A 21,933-nucleotide genomic window follows, 5' to 3' on the forward strand; every position below is an offset into this window, starting at 1 on the left:
GGCCATGGTATGTTCCGATGTTATTTTTGATGCTTCTACCAAGGACTCTTCGTATAAGCGGTGCCATTAAGCGCTGGAAGCTTTCATGGTGGTTAACATTTCTGTGGAGATCTGTGGCTTGCTCGCTAAAAAGACATGCCCGTAGCAAAGACATACGACACTAATCCAAACATTATTTTAGAGCATCAAGCCAAGTCCCCCCCCCCCTCCCTTCCAACCCACTGCACAATTGAAATCTGATTCCTTTTTTCTATTCACTCTTTAGGACTTACTTCAGTACTTCTCAATAAATCTTGGTGTCCATTTTGACCTTTGGCGCATCTCCCCCTATGTCACGGCTGGTTGATATTAAAAAAATGATTCAGCCCATTTTATAAAATCGGTCTATTTGTGTCATAGGGCACGTGGCCATTGCATGTCGCCTCATGTCTGTCTTCACTTCCTTCTGCTCCTTAGATGGACACGAATAACCTGAATTGGTATAGGGAAACGGCATAGTAATTCTACGAGGCGCTTCAAGGCAGATTTCGTCGTAATATAATTATGACAGATCTGATTTACACGTTTTTTTTGTCTTGAATGCGAACACACACACACACACACACACACACACACACACACACACACACACACACACACACACACACACACACACACACACACACACACACACACACACACACACACACACACACACACACACACGATATTCAGCATTTTCTAGGGTGATAGGGTTGGTAGCCGATAAACTTCAGTGATTGATGCTCATGCATTGACTTCCCTTCCATGTTGTTGATTCACTTCTTCCTTGTCTTTTCTCCAGGGCTGTGGTGGAGAAGTATTTGCTGGAGAAGTCTCGCCTGGTGTCCAGAGAAGAGAACGAGAGGTGAGGGGCCACTCGGGGGGGTCATCACCTCTCTACCTCATGGACCTTCATGGAACGCTCTGAACGAATGGGGAGGAAGGGTTATAAAGAGGCTTTTAGTGTTTTGATAATGATTCTGAGTGAAGGCCAAATCCCAGCCTTGGACCGGTTTGTTCATCTACCAACACACATGCACGCGAGTGCAAACACACACACACGCGCGCAACCACATACACACACACACACACACACACACACACACACACACACACAGACACACAGACACACAGACACACACACACACACAGAAACCTGAGTACGCCAGGGTGCTGAACTTTATATAGACTGGTGAAAACTTTTTCTAACCTTACAATGCTTTTAGTATACCTTAATCACACTGCTGACGTCTTTTACTTGACATACTTAACGTACACAACTGCCACACTCACTCTCTTTGAACTTATACTGGCCAATGCTTGCAGTATATATATCTTGGATAGGTAATTTGTTGTCGTAATAATAGGTGAGGGGCAATTTTTTAATGTGTGATATTCTTAGCTTTATGACACGAACAACTCTGCTGTTTGTGAGAGTTAAGCATTCACTTCTGTTATGTAAAGGAATGAAACATGACATTCCTTTTGTAGAGTGTAATAAGTAATAACATCATTATTGATATTATTAATGGTAATAATTCATTAATCCCTGGGGACCTTTGATATGAGCTCGGTTTGGTAGCTTGCTCATGGGCTCAATGTCAGCAACCCCAGCCCCCGTAGTCCTAGTCCCTTCCGGTACAGGACACGTAGCTGTCAGGTTTTGCACCCTACCCTAGCCAGTCATGCAGTCAGCAGCAGCAGCAGCAGCAGCAGCAGCAGCAGCAGCAGCAGCAACCCACGCATTCTGCAAATAACCACACACAGGCTGTTCACAGTGTCTGGTACCACAGTGATCCGGCTGCATGGCGTGGTGCTGTGTCATGGATACAATCACTCATTACACATGTGGGGCTTTACAGCTGAGCTACCGAGGCAGACGTCAAGGTTGCCTGTAGCAACACAGAGACAATGGATATCAACATCAGGCAGCTCGGATATTGTCCTCCATCGGTCCTTGTGCTGTGTTTTTAAACAATCAATCAAATACAATCAAACTTCTACAATATAAGAGAACCAAGCTGGCAAAGCTAGCTAACTAGCAAAAGTGCTGTCACATGCAACAACAAAAATACGGCTTTAATGTTACTTTAACTAACTGGCCAAAAATTTCAATTTTGTCCACCCGTATAGCTAACTTGTTGGTTTCCATCCATAGGAACTACCATGTGTTCTACTACCTGCTGATGGGAGCTTCTGACGAGGAACGGAGGGAGTTCAAGCTGCTGGCACCTGAAGACTACCTTTACCTCAAACAGGTACCACCTACATACTATATGTTCTTACCTATTCCCTCTTCACCGCTGTGTTCACCTTGAAAACTAGCTTCACCTCAAGCAGGTAGCACCTACATACTATATGTCTATTTTTTGTTATTTAACCTTTATTTATCCAGGGTAGTCCCATTGAGACCTTTAGCATCTTTTTCCATGGAGCCCTATATGTTATAACCTATTCTCTCTACACGGCTGTGTCCACCGGGATAACTACCTTTACCTCTAGCACGACTAGCACCGTGTGACCCCACATGCTATCCGTAGTCTACTCCTATTCCCTCCGCACGGCCGTCTGCATCTGTTTGATGGGACGATGACGGCTCCAATGCCTAGTCCTTCATTCTGCCATGCGAGTTGAAATCGAAGAAGTATGTGTTCCGGCTCACAGACGGCATAACCAGTCAGCAGAGAAGAAAGGTGCTGATAGGTTGAACCACCGAGGCAGCTGTGTGAAAATCTCTGCCGGCCTGGATCAGGTTTATTCCTGTGCAGTCTGTCTATCTACCATTCCCCACCTCATTTGTATGCATCGAGCTCTATTCAATGCTTCAAACCGCATGAATGAATGAATGCCCGACCAACTGTGCCCGGGAAGACATAATTACCCATTCACTCAGACCAGTTTAGTCAGTCAGCTCTAATGGTTAGAAGGATTTTTTATATCGATGTTCTCCGAAATATATATTGATAAAGCGCAGACTCTTGTGAAGTCTCATGTTATGATGAGATGTTGGCCTGGAGGGAGGCCGGCCCTCAGACTGTAATGACCTGTTATTCAGAGATGGGATGGCCTGTTATTCAAGGGGATTGTCACTCTACTGAATGGGCTGCGTATGCAACCTGCTCCCCGCTTCCTGCCCATATGTGCACTGCATGTTAATGAAGTTCCCTTTGTTTACCTCCAGCCTCCATTTTTTACACACACACACACACACACACACACACACACACACACACACACACACACACACACACACACACACACACACACACACACACACACACACACACACACACACACACACACACACGCGAGCGCATACATATACAAATACACACATACACACACATCTCTCATGTTTATAGGATTCCAATTTCTTACCATACAGTTTTGCACACTTTTCTTTAACCGTGTTTATCTTTTTCCTTCACAAAGAAATACTTTCTGGCCATGTTTATACATCGATTTGGCATGGTTTTATGTATTCTATTTCTTATGTAATTTCTGTTACATATTTTATTAATTTACATTCGTTTTTTAGATGTTACCGTAGTATTTTCCAGATTTCTTGATGTGATATACTTAGAATACCTGTGGTCGTGATTGACGAAAGTTTCCTATTTTGCACTGCAGGCGCTTGTATCCCGTCTTCTGCCCTCAGTCTTTCTCTCGCCGAGCTCTCTTGCTTTTTACCCAGGGCCATGTGAACTCACCCCCACCTGCCTGTCCTTTGACCCCTCCCGTAGCAAAACTTCAGGATCGAGGATGAGGAGGACTTGCGCCATGACTTCGAGAGGCTGCAGCAGGCCATGGAGATGGTTGGCTTCCTCTCGGCCACCAAGAAACAGTGAGCCAACCGAACACGAGCGCAGTCAGCACATGACCACCATTGGAATAGATTTTGATTTTAGACAATTTTGGTTCTGTTTGTGTAAAGTTGTTGTTTTTTTTACCCCTATGCAGGATCTTCTCTGTACTGTCGGCCATCCTGTACCTGGGAAATGTGACCTACAGCGACAAGACCGACGGCCGGGAAGAAGGCTTGGACGTGGGGCCTCCTGATGTCCTGGCTACCCTCTCTGATCTGCTGAAGGTACTGTGTGTGTGTGTGTGTGTGTGTGTGTGTGTGTGTGTGTGTGTGTGTGTGTGTGTGTGTGTGTGTGTGTGTGTGTGTGTGTGTGTGTGTGTGTGTGTGTGTGTGTGTGTGTGTGTGTGTGTGTTAAATTTGATTTGCAATTGCCAGAGGCAAAACGGATGCATGCAATCAGCTCGTTAAAGAGTAGGTTTAGCCCTCTATAATTGACCACCGGATGCGAGGGGGGGGGGGATTGCATTAGCTTTCGCTTTCATCTGCAGACTTGCATGACATCAGGCCTCACTAGTGGTTACGGTGATGTCTGACTGTACCAACGTGTCATTGGCTCCTGCTCCAGGTGAAGGAGGAGTTGCTGGTTGAGGCCCTGACTAAGAGGAAGACGGTGACGGTCAATGACAAACTCATCCTGCCCTACAGCCACAGTGAGGTAGGAGCCCAGCCCTGCCCGTGGTGCTGTACAGACCCAGTAATAACGCAGTCGGCTGGATAGGGGTTTTCACTTCGACTCCTCTGGATACTTATATATGCTTATACGGTTAACAAAGTATAGTTTTTGTTGATCTTTATTTTCACTAGTTCCTCCATTTTTCACTGTCATATTTTAGAATGATAATTGAATGCCAATTTCTAATACAACATGGCATTTCTCATTGAGTGAAATGGTGGAAAATAATAGTTAAGAAATCATTATTTCATGGATAATTAAAACAAATTCTATACCACAGTGTCTGTATCACTGCTGTGTCCCCTTTCTCTCAAGCTCCGATATAATGTATACACTGTGTGTGTCCTCCGACATCAAACCATTTCTGCCAATTGACTCACCGTCTATCGCTTTGCAACAGGCAATCACAACCAGGGACTCCATGGCCAAGTCTCTGTACAGTGCCCTCTTCGACTGGATTGTGCTGCGCATCAACCATGCCCTGCTGAACAAGAGAGACATGAAGGAGTCCGTCCCAGTAAGACTCACTCACTCACTCACTCACTCACTCGCTCACTCACTCACTCACTCACTCACTCACTCACTCACTCACTCACTCACTCACTCACTCACTCACTCACTCACTCACTCACTCACTCACTCACTCACTCACTCACTCACTCACACCACTCTGTATTGTGGTAAGCTTACTTCTAGGAGACCCTTATCTCTAGTATAGCATTGGAGCCAAATACCGCAGTAGCACATCATTTGATGGTTATTCGTTCACGTGTACCTCATGCCATACGTTCCTTGCCTTCTATTTCCCAGTGTTTGTCCATCGGCGTCCTGGATATATTTGGCTTTGAGGACTTTGAAACCAACAGCTTTGAGCAGTTCTGCATCAACTATGCCAACGAGCAGCTACAGTATTACTTCAACCAGCACATCTTCAAACTGGAGCAGGTACGCCTTCTCCTCCTTATCGTTCCTCAGTCACTCTGCTAGGGGATGGGGTGTTGGATTCCCAGCCAAAACACACTGAGTAGGATAGACTAAGTCCACGCTTACCTCTAGGAATCATTTAGCAAGAGGCCTAGCGTCTCCTTGTTAACTAAATGATCAATTAGAATTATCAATTTAATAATAATTCATAATTTGACAGCCGAAGTGAGGCACAAGTTCTTCTCGTAATTGTTGAATAGGCAATGTTATTTAGAGGCGACTTATCGCCCAGCTTGTTTGTTATTGATATCCCTCATTGCTCATTGGTTTCCCAACAGGAAGAGTATCAAGCAGAGGGAATCACCTGGCACAACATTGACTACACGGACAATGTGGGCTGTATCCACCTGATCAGCAAGAAACCCACCGGTCTGCTCTATCTCCTGGACGAGGAGAGCAAGTAAGAACCAATACTGCCTTCTGGTTTACTTCATCTGTTCATTCTACATCAATGAGCCATCACTGTTCAATCGCAGACGACCTGTTATTGATTGGTGATAGCTCATTGATGTAGGGAGCTTTATTAATTCATTATGCTTTGTATCTGTTCGCTTCAGGGGTAAAACTTGAATCATTGTAATATATATTTTATTTTTGTATGTTTTAATGTGAGCGGTTATTATTTCCTTCAGGGAAGCAAAAGTTGATCCAATCCTTTCGTCTTTTCTCTGTGATTCAGTTTCCCACATGCCACAGACGTCACCTTGCTGGCCAAGTTCAAGCAGCAGCACCAGGGGAACAAGTACTTTGTCGCCACACCGGTCATGGAGCCCGCCTTTGTCATCCGCCACTTCGCTGGGGGGGTCAAGTACCAGATCAAGGTAGACATTACTAGTCGATATGCACTTAAAGATGAAGGGGGGTTTGGAAACCACACATCTATATGGATTCTCCACATGACTTGTTATTATCAACTTAAAAAGAGCAAGGAACGGAATCAATGCAAAGTTGAAAGCCTTTCAAGACTGGACCAAGAAAGGTCTCTGGATGCCTCTTCTGGAAGGCCCTTCCTCCAGTAGTTAAATCATCTTGGTATCGATCTGAGATCTAATAAACTAATTGAATCACCTCATGCCACACAAACTACCGCCCAGAGTGTGGGCTGTTTTCCCTTTTTCTTCTCATCTTTTAACTTGTTCCGGATGCGCTCCCTAACGTCTCGTCCTCATCGACCAAATCCCGCAGGATTTCCGTGAGAAAAACACGGACCACATGCGTCCGGACATCGTGGCGCTGCTGCGGAGCAGCGACCGGGCCTTCGTGCGTCAGCTCATCGGCAACGACCCCGTGGCCATGTTCCGCTGGGGCATCCTGCGGGCCACCATCCGGGGAATGGCCGCCTTCAACCAGGCCGGGAGGCGCTGGGCCGCCAAGACGGCAGGTAGGGAGCGGAGTGACGGTCACCACAAGCCCGCCTCTCAATGGCGGACGGTCGGATGTTTCCACCGAATGAATTTTCATACATTTACTCGTACTTCATACATTTACTGTCTCGTACTATGCATACTTTACGTTTGACTTTCTGTCGTGAGAAAAAAAAGAAAGAATGTATTTTCAGTGTCTTTTAATTTGGACCGTGGACGTCATGTTTTCTTTTTTTAATGTTTGTCATGGTATTGAGGAGAAAAGTGTTCTATTCAGTGTACACAAGTTTTCCCAAGTTTAACAATGGGAATTTTAGTTGTGGAGGAAAGAAAGGGATAAGTTATAGATAATTAAGAAATCTGAGAGTAATGTATAGACGTAATGTTTTTATGTATGTGTAAGCAGAATTGTCTCACTGCAGTTGAGGCTACCCTTTTAACCTGGGTGATTAAGTGTTGTTGCGCTGCAACCGGTTAAAAGAGGTTGTTTAAGGACCCCCACCACTTAAAGCTCTCCGGCTGTTTCAAGTTTAACTGACGTTCACATGTGCAGGATAATTCCCACTTCCAGATTTCCCACGTTTCCCCCCTTTAATTAGTCTCTGAAGCCAGGCTACTGAGGCACACAAAGGACTGGAACAGGGTTCTTTTAGTACAATATGCAAATCTACAGTTTGCATTTGGATGGTGTTTGATCAGATTAGATTAAACAATTAAGTTGAGCGTTGAATACATGGAAATCACTGGGTTGTAGTCGCCACACAATGCTGTAGGGTTTTTACAACTCGACTAGCTTGTCTTGATTCCTCGTCTGTCTGTGTGTCTTGTCTAGGCGTGGTGCGGCCTCCCTCCAGGACTCCACTAGGAGAGCTGCAAAGGCCCAACCCCCCGGTGGAAAAGATGTACAAGTAAGAATGCCTTCTATGACTCACTCACACACACACACACACACGCGTGCGTGCGCACACGCACTTGGAGTTAGAGTTAATGGTCGTTACTAAGGTCCATGACACGTTTTTTGACTCATAATTATCTGTATTTTCTTTGTACTCAACATCCAACAGAATAACTGTCTCTTCCCCCCCCCCCCAAGTCTAACGGCAGCAGATTTCACCTAGATCCTTGACTGGAAGCTGCAGCACCTGTGGACAAGTTATAATAATATACCATTAAAAGACGAGTTCACCAGGCGCAGCAGCATAGTCCTATAACTTCCACACCCCAATTGCTATCTTTATGCTGCATTTGAGTTTCACCCAGGGTGGTTCTTTGTGTTTTGTAGGTTGGGTTCACTGTAGACCTTTACTGCTTTCTTTTAGTGATGGACGACATGAAGGAGGATTCGAATGATACATGTATCAAAGAGTCCTGGATTGTTCTTAAGCACTCCCAGCAATTACTCTTTAGCACTCCCTGTTGTAGATCAAGCTAATTCAAAGACGACAGCTAACGACAACAGTGTCTTCCTTCATGTCATCTTGTTGGCCCCAGGGCTCTTGCCCCTCCCCACGTCTCCCCTCTCCCCCCCTCCACCCCACCGGTGATCCCCCATCATGTGTGCGGTTCTCTTCCTCTCCCTTCCACAGACGAGCCTCTATGCTCGATTTCAGCTTTGATCACTCAGAGGAGCGCCCTCTAGAGGCCTTTGAAGACATCTTTGCTAGCTATGAGAGTAAGAAGTAAGTGTTCCAGAGGACAGGGAAAACGGGGAACGGAGGGATGAGGTCAAGCAGCAGGGCAAACAAATGACTGATGGTGTTGAGGGGAACATATACCTTATTGCTATGGTTCTCCATTCAGAGTCGAACTACGTATTCGGAGGGCCTTTAGCGCAGCAGACGATGAGGTGATCCAAATTCAAACCAAAACGAACATGCGTCCCCTGAGCTTTAGATTATAAAGAGTAATTATGTTTTTATAAAAGTTAAACTGTTATGTTGTTGGACCTCGGTGGATAAGGCAGGCCCTTTGCTATCCCTAAGCCCCCCCCCTTGCTCGTGCTTCCCCACGCTTATTATTCTTTCCCTGAAACACAGAAAGGTGTTTGTACTGGCCCTTTCTGATTAGCCGTCCGGATTACTTACAGGAACCACAGAGTGCTGAAAACACAGACAAAGCTGCTTGAGGCCGAACGGACCACTCCAATGACGGGCCAGAATTCTCAGAATGGAGCCAAGCTAAAAATATGAAACCCCGGCCCTTTGGAAAACATGACCTAGCACCTATTTATTTTTATTGGGAACGTGGTTGGGGGATTGCTGGAAGATTTGCAACCGAATCTCACAGTGCGATGGCTCATTCCATGTCCTTAATAAAAAAACAGCAGATTCCCATGTAGATCTGCAAGCACTCTGTCGAGGCATGTTTTAGAAGGAGTCATTTGTCGCCTCTCCCTTTGCTGCTTGACCTCATCTGAGTGGTACGGTTCAGCGATGGGTAAGTAGTATCAGTGTTGCATGGACCCAGAAGCCCCCCCCCCAAATTAACCACACCAGTCCCCCTTTGTCACCGATACCGTCACACCACTCCCCGGTCAAGGAACGAACTGCCCCCCAATTTCCACGATCTTCCCAGAAGGACCGCACAACCTTAAAGCGGGCAGTGACACACAATCACCCAGCCAATAACAGAGCCCCAGCATGAAGACAGGCGGCCAACCACGGCGAGCTTTTTGTCCAGCTCTGCATGCTCACCACAACCCTGGCGAGGGACTGCGTGCTCTCCACAAACACACGCCGCGATCACTCGTTCTATTTGTGTCTGTCCGTAAGAAGGGGAATACGACAGAGTGGTTGGGTGGTCTGTTCCGGGCTGCTTCTTTGGTGGGGGTTTTGAAATAGGACAGAGGGTTCGGGAGTGTAAACCGCGAGGGTGATTCATCGCAAACGAGATGAGTCAACGTTCCCCCCCCCCCCTCCGCAGATCCTCCACCCAACCAGTCTGTCGTGTTGTGTACGTCTCTCGTTTGATGGGCTCTTTGGTGGTGGTGGGGGCAGTGGTGTGCTGGCACTGTGTGGGTGTATACGGTCTTCTAAGGTGGCCTCCTAACAGCCACATGTTCTTTCACACCTCATTCTACTCCCTGCCTTTATTTCCTCCCCTCACCCCGACCCTCCCTCTCTTTTCTCCCTCTTCTATCCATCACCCTCTCTCCCCCCCTCACTCGGGATGTACGTGCGCGTACGTCAGGGACATGCACGCTCAGATCGTCAGCTCCATTAACGACCTGCAGCTGGACAGCGAGGACCCCCGCAAGCTGCTGCAGCCCTGGGGGCGCCTCAGGTTCCCCCGGCACGCTCTCCAGTGAGTCCGCTGAGAGGTGGCGACACGCCCCCCCCCTGGTGCCACACATCGGTAGACGAGGGCCGAGCGGACGGATCCTGGATCACCTCGACCAGCCCTGCTTAAGATCATAGATCACTGTCTGTGCAAGTTCAGCCAGAACATCTGGGATGGCACGAGGGCTATCTGATCAGAGAGTAGACCTTATATAGAGATGTTTTTGTAACCAGGAAACTAATCATGCTCTTTTAGTGTACGATGGGCAGACACCAGTATAACGCTGTTGACTGCAAATCAACACATTCAGTGAAATTCCAAAAGATTTTCGATCGACATACGACAGTTCAGCTACGGAACTATTTGTTATGAAATCGCGTTCCTGTCATTTTGCTACCTGGTCATATGCAAGACCACAGCAGAGTGAATGCTTAAGGCTGCTGCATGAACGCTTCATAAGAGCAACGCCCACGAGAGAGCAGCAGAGATGGCAACTCTGCATGACAGATCGGCTAGCGGTTGATGCACGTCAGCACAGCAGCACTGAACAGCATAGGTTCCTGCTATGTAGGAGCCACAGACTTAGAGACTTGGTGTGTGAAGAGTGGGGCTTCTCAGTGGCTGGATGGATGGACTCGTATCATCTCAACCCTCATCCGCAACAACATGGCTTCTCTCTCTCCTCTCCTTCATCTTCTTTCCTTGTCTAAACGTTCTTGCTGCCCGATCATTCATCCCATCTTCCAGGAGCAGGCTGTCATCTCATTGACTCACAGCGCATGAGGAAGGCTCACCGTCCTACTAACTTCGCTCCAATCGCCTCGCTCCATCCTCCCAACATCCACAACCGTGTCCCCTTTGCTCCTCTGACATCTCTCTTTCCTTCTCCTGTCTTCCTTCCCCAGGAAGAACAAGCAGACCAAGCAGAAGCAGATCATCCCTAAGGTTAGTCAGACCGATGGGCAATAATATATATAGTGCACTTAGCGTGTCTGTGGGACGAGCTAAGTCTGTTTTGTGTAAAGTGGTCATTTACCTTTTTTCGCTGTCTGCCGTTCAGAGTTTGCTGGACTCGCGGTCTCTCAAGTTCATCGTTGGCCTGACTCTACAAGACCGCACCAACAAGACCCTTCTCCGCCTGCAAAAGAAGAAGAAAACCCCCAGCATCAGTGCCCAGTTCCAGGTAACATCACATCAGCTTAGCTTGGCTGTTCCTGATGACCTTGACCAAAACACATAATTTTGACCCGCCAACTGCTCAAAATGATTTGACGCAAACCCTTACCCTAGTCAACAGTCTTGAATGATTTCCTTAAGCTTTTCCGGGTACAGCTTCCTCGCAATACCTTTACAAAGTTATTAGGCTGCTGATGTGGGCTCCCCATTCCTTGTGTTTCCCAGTCCTCCCTGACCAAGCTCTTGGGAACGCTGAGTAAAGCCGAGCCTTTCTTCATCCGTTGCATTCGCTCCAATGCTGAGAAGGTAAGACTGGCAGTACAGAATTGTTGCATTCGGTACATGGTCACCCACAATACAACTGTTATTTAGGTTGGGACAAAACTTCAAACGGTGATGAGGCTTATTCCCTGACAACTTTTATAGCCTGAACTAAATGATGCATTCGTTTGAGTTGATGAGTTTTTAAGGAATGCAGATGGTCGGAGATAGTGGACTTTTATTTTGAAATAATCTTGGCTGCTGTGTTGTTTGCGAGCAGAAGGAGATGTGTTTGGACGAGGCCCTGGTTTTGCAACAGCTGCGGTATACAGGCATGCTGGAGACGGTTCGAATCAGGAGGTCAGGCTACGGTGCCAAGTACACCTTCCAGGTACTGTAGGCCTCTTCCTTCTTTCTTTTATGAACTTTTTTTATTTTGTTTTATGTTCACAAATCGAAAATAATGTTAAAGTGCAGCTTGTGAGTGACCTTGTGATGATGTATTGGTGAAGTATAAAAACATACAAAAAATAGCCACTACAAGGAAAGCAAAACACGCAATCAATCATTCAGCTTGGTCATATTTCAAATACCACAGTAAATATAATAAACCGCCCTTCTGGGCCCCATGGAGTTTTTAGAAGTATTCCAACTCGGTCTCAGGGGTCTAACATGTCTACAAAAAGACAGGAGAAGTTGGGTCTTGAACCAAGAGGCTTTCGTGTTCTGACCCATTGGCCGTCGTTGTGATGTTCCTGCAGGAGTTCATCGAGCATTTCAGGGTTCTTCTCCGTAAGAACGCCACCGACTCCAGAGAGGACATCTCATTACTGTTTCAGAAGATGGGCATGGACCCCACGACCTACCAGATCGGCAAAACTAAGGTGAATATGATCGTAGTTTATCTGATCAAAAGTAACGTTGAAATGAAAGGGATTTGCTCCGCGGTATTATGTGGTGTAATCAAAACCACTTATTCTATTGTATCTCTTTTAAAAGTAATGATACACTATAGTTGTAGCTCTGTATAACATGTTTCAGTTCTATATATCCCCTATGAAAGTCCATATAACATCTCTAGTTAGCACCACTGTAGTCGTATATCTGTATAGCATGTCTGTGTACCATCTCTATGTCCCACCACTGTGGTCGTCTCTCTATTGAACGTGTCCGTACACCCTCTCTGTCCGCAGGTCTACCTGAAGGAGCTGGAGCGCCAGCACCTGCAGGACACCCTGCACAAGGACGTGATGCGCAAGATCATCTTCCTGCAGCGCTGGTTCAGAGCCCGCCTGCAGAGGACCGAGTACCTGGCCATGAGGCAGGCGGCCGGCGTGCTCCAGGTACGCCCTGAGCAGACACTCACTCTCTGATCTCCTGTTCTGCCCGAGGAACGAGGAAGGAGAACTCGGCACACCTGGTTGATTTCTGTCTCTAAAAACGGATGCTGACAGTATAGGAGCTAGGGCTTTGACGCCGAACTTCGTTATTTGAATATAATTTGAATATCAAAAAATAAATCCAAAATTCAAACAAATATTAGGCAGCCCTTAATATTCGAACCTGTTATGGGCAGGCCAAGAGGGAGAGACATCGGAAAACCCGACGCAGTCTATTCATAATATTGTGATGATCACGGAAGAGGCAGTGAATGAAGTATTGATTAGATAGAGATTTATTAGAAACCTAATAAACCGTTGGAACACGCAAGACCGGTAACCATAGCAACGGCGGTAAACAAATCTCGCGAAGCCCAATCCAGGTCTTACTGAAGGCATTTAATGGTCAAAATATGATTACGGTAATAAATATTAGAATATATTCAAATATTAATATTAATAAACTAACAAACTTCAAATATGATTTTTGGGCAAAAGTCAAAGCCCTAATAGGAGCCATAATGAACGTGAAATAAAACCTTTCATCTGTCATCTTTTGAACTCTTAATAATTACTTGCCTAGCATGAGCCTTAAATACTCTTTCCATGTTTATTTGTGTAGTCCTTTGTTACTGCTACCTTGTAAACATGCTTTGTAGGCTTGCACACAGAGATCAGTTTGACAACACCCCAAGGCAACTTGGGGAGAATCAAAAACAAACTGGAATGCTTCACATCGCATTTGGACTAAATCTTTCCCCCCCCCCCGGCCCCCTTTCTGTAGCGGTCGTGGCGCAGGTACTGCAGGGAGGAGAGGCGGGCGCGTGCGGCCACGCTGATCCAGGCTGTGTGGAGGGGCTCCAGGCAGAGAGCAGAGTACCGGCGCCACAGGCAGGACATCACCAAGCTGCAGGCCCTGGTCCGAGGACACTCTGCCCGCAGAAGGTCAGAGGCCGGACTATGGCCCAATCCCATTTTCACCCCTTACCCCTTACCCTTACCCCTCCCCCTTGTTTTGAAGGGGTAAGGGGTAGAAATGGGATTGGGCCTGAGGCCAATCCCATTTCTACCCCTTCCCCTTCCCCTTCCCCTTCACCCCTTCAAAACAAGGGGGAGGGGTAAGGGGAAGGGGTAAGGGGTAGAAATGGGATTGGGCCTATGACTCCATGTTATATTTGTCTCTATCTATATTATAATCTACATTTCATTTGTGAGTTTTACCATTTGGATCAAGATGTTTGTCTAAAGTCTTTTTATCGATATTTTTATCAGATGCAATTCCATCCGCGAGGAGAAAAGGCAGGAAGAGGAGGTGGCTCGGAGGAGGGCGGAGGAAGAGGAGGCGAAGCGCAAAGCAGAGGAGGAAGAGGCCCGGAGGGAAGCGGAGGAGGCCAGGAGGAGAGCAGAGGAGGAGGAGGAGGCCAGAAGGAGAGCCGAGGAGGAGGCAGTTCGGCTCGCCAGGGAGACCGAGGACGCCCGGCTGGCCAGAGAGGCCGAAGAGGTCGAGAAGAAGCAGAGGGAGGAAGAGGAGGGACTAGCGAAGGCGAAGGCCGAGGAAGAGGAGGCTGCTCTGCTGAAGCAGGCAGGCGGCCAGGAGGCCGAGCCCCATACCAGGGAGCGCCCAGACATCGAGCTGGTGATGGAGGAGACTCTGGATGAAAGCCAGGCAGCGGAGAAGTCCCTCTCGCCCGAAGAGGAGGGCGAAGGGGCGGCCTCCGGCCCGCAGCCTTCTGGGGAGGCGGGGAAGGAGGGAGAGCTGGAGGACGAGGACGAAGGCCTCGGGGAGGACGAAGACAGCGGGGAGCCTTCGTCGCCCAGGTCTTACGTGGAGACCAACGGTACGCCGGCTGAGGCTGGTTCTCAGCAGGACGTAGAGGAGGAGGAGGAGGAGGAGGACGACGTGGGGAGAGCCCCTGAACCCACGGGGGGCGTCCCGTCTGGTGCCCGACCTGCTCCGTGCACCGCCCGCGCAGCCCCGCAGGTGGAGGAGAACAGCAAGGGGCGGGCCTCCGCCCTCCACAAGGGCCAGTCGTCCAAGAGCCAGGAGAAGAGGGAGCAGCGGCGACGCCGGGGCCTGGAGCACAACCAGCGCGAGTCGGAGCGCGCCGCCTCCTCCACGCCCGCCGCCGCCGGCAAGGACGAGGCCCCGCCCAAGTCGTCCCCTCGGACAAAGGGCAAAGGTCAAGAGGCGGCCAGGCTGAAAGAGGCGGCCGAGAGCAAGGAGCTGGATCAGTACCCCTTCGTGCACTGGAAGGTGAAGGAGGACAAAGGGGAGAAGAAGGAGGGCCCCGTCCGCCCGTCCAGCCTCGCCCTGCGGCCCTCGGACGCCGCAGCGGAGCGCAACGGCCACGAGGAGGCCTCCGGGCTGCCCGGCCTCCAGCGCCGGCCGGGGGCCCTGAAGGAGAAGCCGGACAAGTGGAAGGGCGGGAGGAAGAGCGAGGGCGGGTCGCCCCCGCGGCCCGACACGGCGCAGCACAAGAGGCAGATCCACGCACAGTACGTCCAGTCGGCGCTGCGTCGTTGCACAGTGGTGGCAGCTCGGTGTCTGATGGCGTTTGTCGGCATTGCGCGGCATTCACTTTTTACAAACAGTACAAAAAGTAGAACACACTAAAACGTGAACAAGCTATATTAACTTGTATGTTCATGAAAACAGACTAGTATTCATTAGTTTGTACCTAAAGCGAATACTAGTCTGTTTACATGAACAGACAAGTTAATCTAGGAAGTTAGAGTAAATTAACCTTTTTGAGTGAACAACAACTGTACCTTTGTATCAAGCCGGTTTGAGCGATGGCCTGTGCTTTGCCTACCTTTCATGCGGATACACACTTCTGTTATTATGTTAGACACGCGGCTCAGACTCTGCACTGGCATCAAGTTTCTCGTGTTTTATCCTCTGTGGTCAAGCTCTGGTTAAATCCCCATGAAACCCATCTCCCATCGAGGCCCGCGTCTGACCTTGAACTCTCTGATTCTCTGCAGGGGTCGATTGACGTCCACCTCGCTAGACGGCTTGTCTACAGGCTCTGAGGGGGCCGGAGCCTCATCGCACAGAGAGGTACTGACACCTATCAATCCGTTTACGTAGTTCATTAGGTATTAGGGCGGCATGTGGCTCAGGAGGTGGAGCGGGTTGGCTGGTAACCGGAAGGTTGCTAGTTCAAACCCTCCTCCTAGCCGAGTGTCGAGGTGTCCCTGAGCAAGACGCCTAACTCTAACTTCTCCCGGCGATCTGGCGGTTACCTTGCATGGTTGCCCCCGCCGTCGGTGTGTGAATGTGTGCACGAATGGGTGAATGTTAGGCAATATTGTAAAGTGCTCTGAGTGGCCACTGGTTAGAACAGCATGGTATAAATGCAGTCCATTTACCATTCATCAGTGTTTTCTTTGTGTATATATCATGAAGTACTGAGATTGGAGCACCCCCATTGCAACCTGTGTGTGCACTCTTTGCTCTGCAGGTGCTGAGCCCTTCAGAGAGCCATTCTGATGGCTCAAAGAGCAGCTCCTTCAGAAGGAAGAGCCAGGATGCCGCCAGTCGCCAGGACTCCTCCCCGACTGTCCCCTCGACGCCTGAAAGGTAGCCATTCAATTCAACTTAACTTCTCTGTTAGGAACTTGGCTCGCATGCAACAAGGTCACGTGCATATGGGACATGTGAGACAGAGTTTATTATTGAAGTTTATTGTCCTTTACATACAAGAACAAGACTGCAATCAAGTTTAATTTACAAAAAATCACAGCTATAAAGAAGTATAATATATTTAAAAATATACGTCATATATTCAACCAAATAGATTTAAAGAATTATATTAAAGGGGTGATGTACAAAGAGGACAAGTTTCGGAGCTCCGATATCTTATTTCGATATAATCTAGGTATTTTCTGCCAAAAACCTTGAGATCAAGTTTTAACTACGATTACGCTGATTTTGCCCTGGCCGGCTCCACAGTGGGACCTTCTCTCCTGAACAAACCTACGTCCCTGGCTCCCTCATGTGGCGATGCCTCCACACGCTACACAGCCCCGCCATATATAGATACGAAGTCGAGCCTCTAATGGGAAAAAAGAGTGCAGACACGAATGCGGAAATTCCAGATTATTGAATGGCCTCTGATGGGGTTGGCCCCTGCCCAAAGGCTTGAGGTCCTCCCAGGGCCGGTTCACCAGACAGGGGGGCTGGTGGAGGGATGGGGGGGGGGTGGGGGTACGTCAGATGGATAGTCTTCTGAATTATTGTTTGTGTTGTCGTCTCCCGTTGCTATCACAACACTTTCGGGGGATTAGTTTGGGTATGTGGCGGTTGTTTGCTGGCCTTCGCGCAGAGCCGTTTCTTTCTGATTGTATCCAACTGGTGTCAAGGAAAAAATGCGAGGTATGCTAACATAGAGAGAGCTTGTTTGGCTTCACATGTATTTCAGTCTTATGTGTTTCATAGGTAATTCAAACGAATGCCTCGTTACATTCGGACTATAATCAGTTTGGACTTTAAGAACTGATCCGTTATGATTACCTGGCCAAGCCACAGGTTTGAACTAATATTCAGGTTAGCCTTTTAGATCGTGGAACATGCCCAGCTCTTGATGTTTAATGGTTGAACGAACTATGCATGTTGTGTTTTTAAGTGCATGGTCGTTCTGTGTCCCAGGTCAACGGGTTTCCTGAGGATGATCCTGAAGAAGCGGCCCCACAAAGAGGCCCAGACTCCGGACGACGCAGACCTAACCATGGCCCAGTCCCTCAATGACAGGTCGGCTGCAAAGGAAGGTAATTGAACCAGCGGGCACCTCCTTCCCGGGCTGCATTTAGTGGCCAAGTAAATCAGACGCTTGCGTCTCTAGGAGACGACTCGAAGGGATTAGCGTCCGGTAGTCAGGGGGGGCATTTACTATCCCGTGTGTGTTTAGAATGAGCCGTGTGAAGCACGAATCAGCCCCCCCAGCACTACCTCAAACAAACAGGGGGGGGGGGGGTTAAAGCAGTTAAGGCATGCATGCACGGCTGCTGAAGCCCAAAGCGACCACACTTCCTGGAGAGGGAGAAATGGAAAGCAAAACACAGGTGTGCTAATGTTGTTCCAGGGCCTTCGCTAATCACACTCGTTTGCTCTCTGGGTAAACGATGGCCTTTGTGGGGTCACGCTTCACAGTCACAGATTAATACAATAATAATTAGAAGCCGCTGCTCTACCATGAAGTACAAACAGAATTGAGGTCTGGAGGTTAAAGACCAGATGGAGGATTCCTGGGAGGTCATTCCAAACACTAGGCTGTACACGCGCGGTGACGGCAGGCACCGCAGTGGCTGTGATGAGCTCCCTGCCGATGTTTGGGATCGCAGAGTCGCTTACCAGCCACCCCAAAAGACTCAAGACTCGTTCAGATTACCACACACACACACACACACACACACACACACACACACACACACACACACACACACACACACACCTCTGAGACACTTATTGTATGTTGTACGTCCTTGCACTTAAAAATAGTAGTTAGCATCGTGTAGCATCTTATCCTAGCTATCTTTGTTGTCTACGGGGAATGGGTTAACATATCGATTGTTGGTGCTTGGCACTTGGTTCTACGAACATCCTTGCTGTACCGTCAGCGATATATGGTTTCTCTTTCTTCTGACAAATGTACCAAATGTATTGTAAGTGGATTTGGATGAGAGCGTCTGCCGAGTGTGAACGTGACGCTGGGTGTCTCCGTGTGCGTCTGAAGCTCCGGCGGCCGGCCAGTCGTCCCGCCCCCACTCGGACTCCGCGGGGAAGGGGCTGAGCCGCAACCCCACCATCAAGATCAGCCGCGCCACGCGAGTCTCTGAGCAGTGGAACGCCTCGCTGGACCGCGAGATCACCAACTCCAACGAGCTGCGGCACCTGGACGAGTTCCTAGGCAACCAGGTGAGCTAGACGGACTCACACGGACACACAGACACGCACACAGACACGCACACACACACACACACACACACACACACACACACACACACACACACACACACACACACACACACACACACACACACACACACACACACACACACACACACACACACACACACACAGACAGAGACACACACACAACTGATAGCATTAATTATGTGGACGATTGGATATCTAATAAATGACTCTTTATTTAAAAAATGGTCATTAGCTGTCATCTTTTTTACTAAATATAGTTTAATTAAGTTTAGTTATTTATGAATCCATAAAAAGATCCAATTATTTAATATGAATGTCTCTGTTTTTTTCCATGCATCGTTTTTTTTGAGCTGTGTGCCAACTCTTGTATGCCCTCGCTGCATCGATGGACCTTCTGCCTGACACTGTGTGTGCTTGCAGGTGAATGATTTCCGCTCCAGGGGAAAACAGCTGTCGGCCACAGAAGCCATCTTCGTCACGGCGACCATGGAATTCAGGAAGAACATATTGGCCATGTACTCCCTCACGGTGAGTTCACATGCACTCACACTTTCACTCACGCACACACCTAACACCTCATTTCTCTTTTACATCTTATTGGTCACTCTATGATAAAGTCCAAGCTGTAACTGTAACAGATCAGATTTGTGTATACATTGCATTGCACATCTAATATAGTGCCCGTCAGATGTACAAGGGGAACATGTGATATCTCCTTAAAAGTGCCAATGCAATCGTAGAGGAAACTGAACTAGAACGCATGAAACACTCATGTTTCATCTCTTTCATCTCCGTCTCCCCTCCCTCTCCCCCTCTCACCTGGAGCAGAAGCTCACCATCGGCTACAAAGACCTGATGAAGGGCTACCAGGCCAAGGTCATCCACCTGGCGGGGGAGGGCCAGAAGGGGGAGGTGCAGCTGGTGGTGAACCTGTTCCAGTCGGTGCTGGACGGCTTCATCAGAGGGGAGATGAAGAAGGAGGAGGAGCCTGTCAAGGTGAGCATATTAACCCCGAGTTGTCTGGGACTCTGCCTTATCACTATTGCCAAAAATAACATGGCGTAATTATGGTCTTTTATTTACTGTCACCCTCTTTAATGATGATAACAAAAGGACAACTATCCCGAATCCCTCCCAGTCATTTTTCATCCACTGTGCCCCCCTGTTGAGATGTTATTGACGAGCACCATGGTAACAGAAGAGTACAAGATACAGCTATTGTTGTTGGGCTTTAAAAGGCGGAATTTAGCCTTTACTCAAACGGGCGGTGAGCTGATGCCTTAGGGGCTGAATTGACACCATCCCTTCTTTGTGTTTCAGCCTGCTAAAGCCAGGAAGAAACGCCGGAAAAAGGACAAAAGTGTAAGCATTGAGTTTGGTGTGAAGGCGTTTCCTTTATCTTCTGATTGAATCCCATGGTAAACGTACTGTTGACCAACGCTGACAGATTCCTGTTGTTCCTGTTGTGTTAGATGGACAGCCCCCTGGACCACATGTTCAGCACCTATCAGGTCAACATCATGCAGTCATGTGACCAGTGCACCTCCTACATTTGGGGCATGGAGAAGGCCTACATGTGTAGCTGTGAGTATTGAACCCCTGGCCACACTGACACGGGTCAATGGGTTTAATACATTTCCCTCTAAACGCTGAACAATTGACCCGTTCATTTTTTTCAGTGTTCATCGATTTGAAAAAAGCATTTTTTGTTCATTGTTCTGCCAACGTATTTTCTTTAGATCTTGATGTTGTTTTTTTTTGTTGTTTTTTCAGATTGCAAAATGGTGTGCCACAAGAAATGCCTCTGCAAGATCGTGACCGACTGCTCCACCTTCTGCGCCAAAAAGGTAAGGCACCCGTCACCATGCAGACCGGTTCAAACCAGTCTGGCACTAGACCTCCACATGGAGCGAGAACAAACCTGCATCTCCTCATGGGAGGAGGTTCTAAAACGTTGTCTCGACTGGTTATTAAGTAGTTATACTATCTAAAAATCATAATATCATTTTCTTTTGCAAGAGAATATAGACAGTTATGTGTTGTATATTGTACACATTCGGTCAGGGGGAACTTCATTATTCCATTTTTTTATTCATATTTTGTATGGATATTTTAGCATTATTACTGTATTATTATAATTAATATCGAGACATGATGCCTTGTTGATCGGCTAGTGCTGTCTGTCTCATCCCCAGAGCGACGACGAATGGGACGGGACGCACTTTGGGGTGCGCATCTGTCGCCTGATCAGCGACAAGAACCCCGTCCCCATGGTGATGGAGATGATGCTGGAGCACGTGGAGATGCACGGCCTGTACACGGAGGGCATCTACCGCAAGTCGGGCTCGGCCAACCGCATCAAGGAGCTGCACCAGCGCCTCGACACAGGTGTGTGTCTGTGAGAGAGTGTGTGTGTGTGTGTGTGTGTGTGTGTGTGTGTGTGTGTGTGTGTGTGTGTCTGTGAGAAGGTGCGTGTGTGTGTGTGTGTGTGCGCCTCACTTACTAATTATAAAAACCAATTACCTATCCAAGACATACATACTGCAAGTGTTAGCTAGTCTAAGTTCAAAGAAAGTGTGAGTGTGACTGTAAAGTTAGAACATTTTCCCACAAGTCTTTATAAAGTGAAGCTCCTTACTGTGTGTGTGTGTGTGTGTGTGTGTGTGTTTGTGTTACAAACCATCACTTATCTCCTCTTTGAGTGTAATCAGACAGCGTCTCTTTTCCAGTTCTGAAATGTAAAATAATAATGTAGAAGAAGCCCAATGGGGGGTATTTCCCAGATGTATTGGGCGGTGGGCTCTGACCCAGTGTGTCTGTGTTGTCGTCCGGGCTGTAGACCCCCACCTGGTGTGTCTGGAGGACTACCCCATCCACACGGTGACAGGCCTGGTGAAGCAGTGGCTCCGGGAGCTCCCCGACCCCCTCCTGACCTTCATCCATTACAACGACTTCCTGAGGGCCATCGGTAAGGAGAAAAGCAAAAAAACGAA

General features: G+C 48.1%; 1 protein-coding gene across 9 annotated transcripts in view; it reads left to right on the forward strand.

The window, feature by feature from the left end:
* Positions 1–21,933, forward strand: part of LOC130393762 (unconventional myosin-IXb) — a 57,551-nt gene that overhangs the window by 28,827 nt on the left and 6,791 nt on the right. For 5 of the 9 annotated variants that reach the window (XM_056604482.1, XM_056604484.1, XM_056604486.1 and 2 more), the window contains exons 6-37: positions 824–886; positions 2,180–2,279; positions 3,765–3,865; positions 3,982–4,111; positions 4,452–4,541; positions 4,960–5,076; positions 5,370–5,504; positions 5,822–5,943; positions 6,223–6,364; positions 6,729–6,924; positions 7,740–7,815; positions 8,494–8,586; positions 10,097–10,210; positions 11,092–11,131; positions 11,247–11,369; positions 11,588–11,668; positions 11,904–12,014; positions 12,385–12,507; positions 12,817–12,966; positions 13,787–13,947; positions 14,275–15,498; positions 15,988–16,063; positions 16,467–16,585; positions 17,654–17,772; positions 18,738–18,919; positions 19,361–19,468; positions 19,769–19,936; positions 20,261–20,302; positions 20,413–20,524; positions 20,714–20,787; positions 21,136–21,328; positions 21,780–21,908. In XM_056604482.1, the coding sequence (XP_056460457.1) occupies positions 824–886; positions 2,180–2,279; positions 3,765–3,865; positions 3,982–4,111; positions 4,452–4,541; positions 4,960–5,076; positions 5,370–5,504; positions 5,822–5,943; positions 6,223–6,364; positions 6,729–6,924; positions 7,740–7,815; positions 8,494–8,586; positions 10,097–10,210; positions 11,092–11,131; positions 11,247–11,369; positions 11,588–11,668; positions 11,904–12,014; positions 12,385–12,507; positions 12,817–12,966; positions 13,787–13,947; positions 14,275–15,498; positions 15,988–16,063; positions 16,467–16,585; positions 17,654–17,772; positions 18,738–18,919; positions 19,361–19,468; positions 19,769–19,936; positions 20,261–20,302; positions 20,413–20,524; positions 20,714–20,787; positions 21,136–21,328; positions 21,780–21,908 (4,814 nt within the window). The remainder of the gene's footprint in view (positions 1–823; positions 887–2,179; positions 2,280–3,764; positions 3,866–3,981; positions 4,112–4,451; positions 4,542–4,959; positions 5,077–5,369; positions 5,505–5,821; positions 5,944–6,222; positions 6,365–6,728; positions 6,925–7,739; positions 7,816–8,493; positions 8,587–10,096; positions 10,211–11,091; positions 11,132–11,246; positions 11,370–11,587; positions 11,669–11,903; positions 12,015–12,384; positions 12,508–12,816; positions 12,967–13,786; positions 13,948–14,274; positions 15,499–15,987; positions 16,064–16,466; positions 16,586–17,653; positions 17,773–18,737; positions 18,920–19,360; positions 19,469–19,768; positions 19,937–20,260; positions 20,303–20,412; positions 20,525–20,713; positions 20,788–21,135; positions 21,329–21,779; positions 21,909–21,933) is intronic. The other 4 variants (XM_056604487.1, XM_056604490.1, XM_056604485.1 and 1 more) reach the window with 3 other exon arrangements.

The sequence above is a fragment of the Gadus chalcogrammus genome, chromosome 12 (genome assembly GCF_026213295.1).
Source record: "Gadus chalcogrammus isolate NIFS_2021 chromosome 12, NIFS_Gcha_1.0, whole genome shotgun sequence".
Lineage (NCBI taxonomy): Eukaryota > Metazoa > Chordata > Actinopteri > Gadiformes > Gadidae > Gadus > Gadus chalcogrammus.